This window comes from Gavialis gangeticus, unplaced genomic scaffold (genome assembly GCF_001723915.1).
Source record: "Gavialis gangeticus isolate Ggan-Ray unplaced genomic scaffold, GavGan_comp1, whole genome shotgun sequence".
In the NCBI taxonomy this organism is placed as follows: Eukaryota; Metazoa; Chordata; order Crocodylia; family Gavialidae; genus Gavialis; species Gavialis gangeticus.
The window spans coordinates 85496028-85503111 of record NW_017729034.1 but is presented as its reverse complement, the minus strand read 5'-3'; the positions used below and the strand labels follow the sequence as shown (position 1 = coordinate 85503111).

The 7084-nt window shown below is 43.2% G+C and overlaps 1 protein-coding gene across 1 annotated transcript in view; it reads right to left on the bottom strand.

Annotated features, from left to right (window-relative positions):
• SHPRH (SNF2 histone linker PHD RING helicase) overlaps positions 1-7084 on the bottom strand; it is a 135145-nt gene that overhangs the window by 83537 nt on the left and 44524 nt on the right. The window contains exon 15 of the mRNA XM_019527077.1: positions 5960-6052. Coding sequence (XP_019382622.1) covers positions 5960-6052 — 93 coding nt within the window. The remainder of the gene's footprint in view (positions 1-5959; positions 6053-7084) is intronic.

Genomic DNA, 7084 nt, shown 5'->3' with positions numbered 1-7084 from the left:
AGTTGCATCTGCCAAGACTCACTCTCAATGTATGTCAATGGTAGGTTAACATATACGCTGTCTCAAACATATTTTCCCCATATAAGTGGGAAATAAAGATGTACCTCCTCACACTATTGTGTGTGGTTTGTCTCATATTTATCTTTGCTGTCTGCATTTTGCAGTTAAGACCTGCTCTACTTTATTCTGGCTGTTCTGAAAAAATATTGTTATAGGTATGTGTGGAGCTTAATCACCATAGAGGAGCTCAAGGATCCTTGGATGACCTCTCTGATCAGGAAAAAACACCTTAGTTTCCACAGAAAAGATTCCATTCCTTTTCTTTGTGTGTCTGGTGTACCTACATGTACAAAACTTTTGTGAACCCATGTTTACTTCAACAGATATTGTGAAAGGCCAGCATACAGCAGACCAGTCACAGTTTCAGTTTAATAGTTTCTAGGGTCGGAAGGGACCTGAACAGATCAAATCCGACCCCCTGCCCTGGGCAGGAACGAGTGCTGGGATCATAATACCGCAGCCAGACATCTATCCAACTTCTTCTTGAAGACCCCCAAGGTAGGGGAAAGCACCACCTCCCTTGGGAACCCATTCCAGAGCCTGGCAGCCTTAACCAAAAAGTAATGCCTCCTGATATCAAGCCTGAACCTGCTCTCAATCAATTTGTGGCCGTTATTCCTTGTTATCCCAGGTGGTGCCCAGGGGAACACAGCATCACCTATTTTCCGCTGGTCCCCCCTGGTGAGTTTATAGACGGCCACCAGATCCCCTCTCAGTCTCCTCTTGCAGAGGCTGAATAGGTTCAGGCCCTTTAATCTATCTTCGTAGGGCCTGGCTTGCTGCCCCTTGACCATGTGAGTAGCCCTCCTCTGGACCCTCTCAATGCTAACCACATCCCTCCTGAAGTGCGGCGCCCAGAACTAGACACAGTACTCCAATTGCAGCCTGACCAGTACTGCATAGATGGGAAGGATCCCCTCCCTGGACCTGTTTGTGATGCATCTGTAGATGCACAACAAGGTGTGGTTAGCCTTACTGACCGCTTCCTTGCACTGGCAACTCATGTCCATTGTGGAGTCAACAATGACTCCAAGATCCCTTTCCAACACTGTGTTGTTGAGAAGGGTGTTCCCCAACTGAAAGGTATGTTGCAGGTTTCTTCTCCCTAGATGCGGCACCTTGCACTTGTCTGCGTTGAATTCCATCCTATTCTCATTTGCCCACTTCTGTAATTTGTCTAGATCTAGTTGGATTCTGTCCCTCCCCTCCAATGTGCCCACCTCTCTCCACATCTTTGTGTCATCAGCGAATTTGGACAGTGTGCTTTCCACGCTAACCTCCAAATCGCTGATAAAGATTTGAATAGCACAGGCCCGAGGAGCAAGCCCTGGAGAACTCCACTGCCCACATCCCTCCAGGTCGAAAACAACCCATCCACCACCACTCTCTGGGCACGACCATTGAACGAATTTGCCACCCATCTGACTGTGTAGGCATCAATGCCACAGTCACCTAGTTTTTTTATGAGAATGGGGTGAGAAACAGTATCAAAAGGCCTTCTTGAAGTCCAGGTAGACAACATTCATCTCAATGCCCACATCTAAGGACTTTGTGACTTGGTCATATAAAGAGACAAGGTTAGTCAGGCAGGATCTGCCCGGAATGAACCCGTGTTGGTTGCCCCTGAGGGTTACCTCCCATGCTGGGTCCCCGCAGATATGTTCCTTGATAATTTTGTAAACGGTCTGCCCAAGGACTGAGGTGAGACTAAATGGGCTATAGTTACCCAGGCCCTCCTTTCTCCCCTTCTTGTAATTGGCCCTTTTCCAGTCCTCTGGGACCTGGCCAGAGCACCATGAGTGCTCATACAGCTGTGCCAGGGGCCCTGCTACAACCTCCGCCGATTCCCTCAGTACCCATGGATGAAGAGCATTTGGACTTGCTAATTTATACACATCCAGCCCCTCCAAGAGTTCCCTAACTAGATCGTCCCTGACCCCAGACATGATGTCATGTCTCCTGAGCCTGTCTGTAATCCTACTGGGGTAGTTGTCCCGGTCCCTGCTCAGAAATAGGGAGGCAAAGAACTAGTTGAAGAGATCAGCTTTTTCCTTTGCTGAAGTCACCGGATTGCCAAGCCTGTACTGTAGGGGACCCACGTTACCTGGCGCCTTCTTCTTACTCCCTATGTATTTGAAAAAGAACTTTTTGTTATCCTTAATTCTGGTCGCCAGCCCTAGTTCAAGCTCTGCTTTAGCCATCCTAACTGCTTCCCTGCAATCATGAGCAATGGAGGTATAATCCTCCTTGGTGATTGCCCCTTGCTTCCACTGCTTGTATGCCACCCTTTTTGCCCTCAGGCCCTCCTGGATGCCTTTACTGAGCCAAAGGGGCTGTTTAGCACACTTGCCCTTTTGGTTTGCGTTGGGACTGACTCCCTCTGAGCTCGGAGGATCGTCTCCTTAAGGAACAACCACCCATCCTGGACTCCCATCTCACTGAAGCTCCGAGTCCCCAATGTCTCTCATTAATTTCCTTAGCTCACTGAACTCAGCCCTCCTGAAGTCAAGGACTTTTGCCTTACCACTTGCTTTCACCACCCTGCGCCAGATAGTAAATTCCAGAAGACAATGGTCACTAATGCCTAGGTAGTCGAGCACCCATAGATCCCTTACCAGGTCACATAGCCTGTGGCAAAGACCAAGTCCAGCAAGGCATTTCCTCTGGTGGGATTATGTACTTCTGGGTTAGGTGGAGGTCCTGTATGCAGGCTTAAAACCTATGTGAGCATTCAGACCTGGCTGACTGATCCTCCCAGCAGATGTCTGGGTAATTCAGGTCACCTATGACAACCACATCCCTTGTCCTTACAGCCTCTGTGAGCTGACCTGAAAATTCTACGTCCAGCTCAACCCCCTGGTGAGGCAGTCTGTAGTAGACACCCACTATTAAGTCCCTATCCCCATGACCCCCTTGCATTGTAACACAGAGTGCCTCAGTTTGCCCCTCTTCTAAACCCATCCTAGTTTGAAGAGCTATACAACAAAAGTGAGTTTGCTCTCATATACTAGCATAAAAGCAAGAGTGAATCCAATTAAATCAACAGAGGAAGGGACACTAGTATGTGTGAGGACAATTGGACTTCTACTTGCCCCACTCTCCAACACTTAATCACCACCTCACTAATCCATCAACCAGCAACAGAAGACCTGCTCTTTTAGCTCAGGCTCGGGACTGACTGGCTCAGCAGCAGCTTTGCAGAAAAGGATCTGGGGGTTACAGTAGACAAGCTGAATATGAGTAACAGTGTGCCCTTGTTGCAAAGAAGGCTAGCAGCATACTGGACTTCATTAGTAGGAGTGTTGTAATTACGTCAAGGGAAGTGATTCTTTACCTCTATTCAGCACTAGTGAGGTCACATCTGGAGTACTGTTTTGCACTCCCACCCCATTACAGAAAGGATGAAGACAAATTGGAGTCCAGCGTAGAGCAACAAAAACTGTTAGAGGGCTGGGGCATATGACTTATGAGGAGAGGAACTGGGCTTATTTAGTCTAGAAAAGAGAAGACTGATGGGGGATTTAATAGCAGCCTTCAACTACCTGAAGGGTGTTTACAAAGAAGATGGAGCTAGACTGCTATCTGTGGTGGAAGATGGCACAACAAAGAGCAATGGTCTCAAGTTGCAGCAAGGGAAGTTTAAGTTAGATATTAGAAAAATCTCTCTCACTAGGAGGGGAGTAAAACATTGGAACAGGTTACCCAGAGAGATTGTGGAATCTCCATCCTTGGAGGTTTTTAAGACCCGGCAGGACAAAGCCTTGACTGGAATGATATAGTTGGGGATGGTCCTGTTTTGACCAGGTGGTTAAAGTAAATGACCTCTGAAGGTCCTTCCAAACCTAATTCTCTACGATTCTGTAGTGAACTCAGGACATTTTTTACTTAGTGTTTTGGAAAGCATCATATATAAAGTGTTTTAAAGCAGAGCTGTCTTTGCAAGGAGAAAAACCATTCCACTTTGTGATCAAAGCATGTTAGCATATATATCTTTTATAGTATATCCTCTCCATCTTGAAATAATGCATACGTTAATTTCAAACCCTCATCACTTCTATAATTGCTGCATTACAGTCAACTAACAGTGCAGTGATAGAGATACATGAGAACAATACATAAACACTTATTACCGAATATTCTAGCACTATTTGTGGCCAACTGTGGCCAAAATAGTGTAAGAATACACTGAAGCCTGTTAAGACTTAACAGGTCCCCCAGCCTGCTACTTATTCTGTCAGGACAGCATAAAAGGAAGAGGAATCTGAATCAAAGGTGAACTAAGGACCTGTCTACATATAGGTTAGTGCACAGTAAACTAGGATATGAACTGACAGGTACACTAGCTACTTTGCACACACCCCTGATGTAACAGTTTTTAATATACAGTAAGTGCAAGATAGCTTACTGTGTCTTGAAAGAGCTCTGTGTTTGAGAGCTACTGCAAAGTACAGAAAGCTAACACAACATAGAGAAACTTAGTGCTCACATGACTAGCACAGTAGAAGTTTGTGTGCTGAAAAATCCAAACCCTAGTTTATCACAGACTAACTTCCCTGCACAGACAAATCCTAAAGGGGTGGCTCATTTCTCTTCTTTCCATTCTGCCAAAAGCAGGGAATGCTTGGGAAATAATGGCCCGGTGTTTTCCAACTGATCTGCTCTTGTCTTGTTACTGTTTGTAGGTTTTAAAACAAACCCTGAGGACATGGCTTAAAAAGACTAATCCTTGGTGCTTTGTTCCTTTCCTGGCTATAAGGCATCTTATACAAATCCAATACTAGACAAAAAGAAAAGTAGAAAGAAGTCGCAGGAAACAGTAAAGAGGAAAAAAATGTGCTCATGAGCTCAACATTAAGAAGAGGGAGATAGTTGGATAATGAATTATGCTGACCCAAGAGAAGCTACTTTGAAAACTTCAAATACAGGTACTTTCTAAAATTTTACCCAGGAGGTGATATAACGTTCGACACATCCTTTCACCATGTCTTTCTACTGTAGCTACCTTGCAGTACCCTTAGACTAAGATAAATTTGAGTATGAATTTACAGCTCTGTAACTACTCTCACATAACTGACAGTGTGCCATGGCGAATGCAAAGTGACTCCTGTCTCAATGAAAGAGAGGCAAGCCACCTCAAGGAACCTTAATTTACCACAGGCTCAAAGTGTGCACATGGGCAGGGACTACGGAATAGCTAACACACCAAGTTTACACCCTACATTCCCTCATGATAACTTATTCATGTGGCATATCCACAGACTGGCACTCTGAGATATTGTATAGTGCAGTAAAACTTGTGTTACATGCACTGTCACAGAACAGTGTATTCTAGGATTTCAATGTCAAAGCAAATACACCCAACCAAGATTTCGTAGCAAGTTAGACAGCAAGTCCCTTTTTAAAAACATGTTGGTGTGACAGATTCCTCAAGCAGAAGTTATATAAATTAAAACATGTAAACTGGCTTCACCTGCTGTTTTTCCTTTTCTCAGTTTTTAATTATTTGCATATTGTACTATCTGACCCCAAACCTGAAAGCACTTATAAATGTACTTAATTTTACACTCAGAAATGTCCTAAGTGCCTATGAAACTACTCCTGCACAGACATTTGCAAAACAGAAGCCTTGGTGATCAGCTTTTGAAATTTCCTGTAAACAGGCTTGTACCATTGGGGAAAAAAATGTGATCAATCAAATGAAATCAATATTCAGATCAATGAAAAACAGGTCCGTTAACCTGTTTGTCACCTATTTTATTTCATTTTTTGAAATGGCATTGTAAGTCAAAGATGACATGGCATTGTAAGCCAAAGATGGTTACATTCTTTCAGAAGTACAAACAACCCCCCCCACATTGTTCTCAAAAATGTATTTGCATAAAAAATGAACAGTAATCACCTCTTCTTCAAGCCTGCTATCTCGCAAGGTTGGTGGTATCCCTGGATGTTTCGCTACCAGCAGTTCCATGAGGTTGTGTGTTGAATGTAGTCTCTATACACAGACAAAGTCAACAATAATCACACAGCAATGTACCATATTATTATGACAGCAGTCAAATCCTATAGGCATTTTGTGAACCAGAAAAAGATCATACAAAATCCTGTAAAGCTAGGATTCTCCTCTGTAAATCTGGAATCATTTTAGGAATGTGGGTGAGCAACATCTCTGGATATGGATAAATGCACACTTAAAACCATTTCAAAAAGGGCTGGGGAGTTTTCACTCAGAACTCTGGAAAAGCTGTTATATTCTAACAGTTGCGTGTGCCACCTAGAAACAATATATGTATAGAAAACCTAGCTAGCTCCAACTTTCACACTGTTTCATACGGAGTTCAAATTGGAGCTGTTTTCCTACGTTTGTATTGCTCCTTGCTCCCACGCGCTTAAATTATCAGAACAGAACTGCTGAGGCATACTCTGGATCAGGAGCTTCCCTTTTAAAATGATTTCTTTAAAAGGACTCCAAATGCACATGTCCAAACTGTATGTGTAATACAAATCAAATACACAGAACAAAACTGACCTCTCCAAGGTTTCACAACAAATCAATGAAAAATTCTCAGCCCTTTGATTTTGTGTCATTACTTCCTATCAGATGCAAGTCATTTACCTTAATGCATATTTGTTTAGAATGACTGTCAAAAGGAATGTGGAAAGAATTGTTTAGATTTACTTTAAATAGACAAACTTTACAAAAGCCAACAGTTTGAACTCAAGGCAATGCCTAAGAGCTTTTGCCATTTTCTTAAATTTGCAAATATACCTCAATTGGCATAGTTATTGTTCTATTAATGGCTGCCATATGATACAATAATACAGGTACAATTAATATGAAAAGTAAAGCCTTCTTGAATGAATAAACCAAAGATATTATTGGATACTACAAACATGGCTGTAGGAGGAGCACTACTACATATGTGCAAGGTCCTGCATGAGAATAATGCAAATACAGTACAATGATCTAAAACAATGGTTTTCAACCTTTTGGCCCCACAGGTCACATCAGTCTCCGCATATCAGG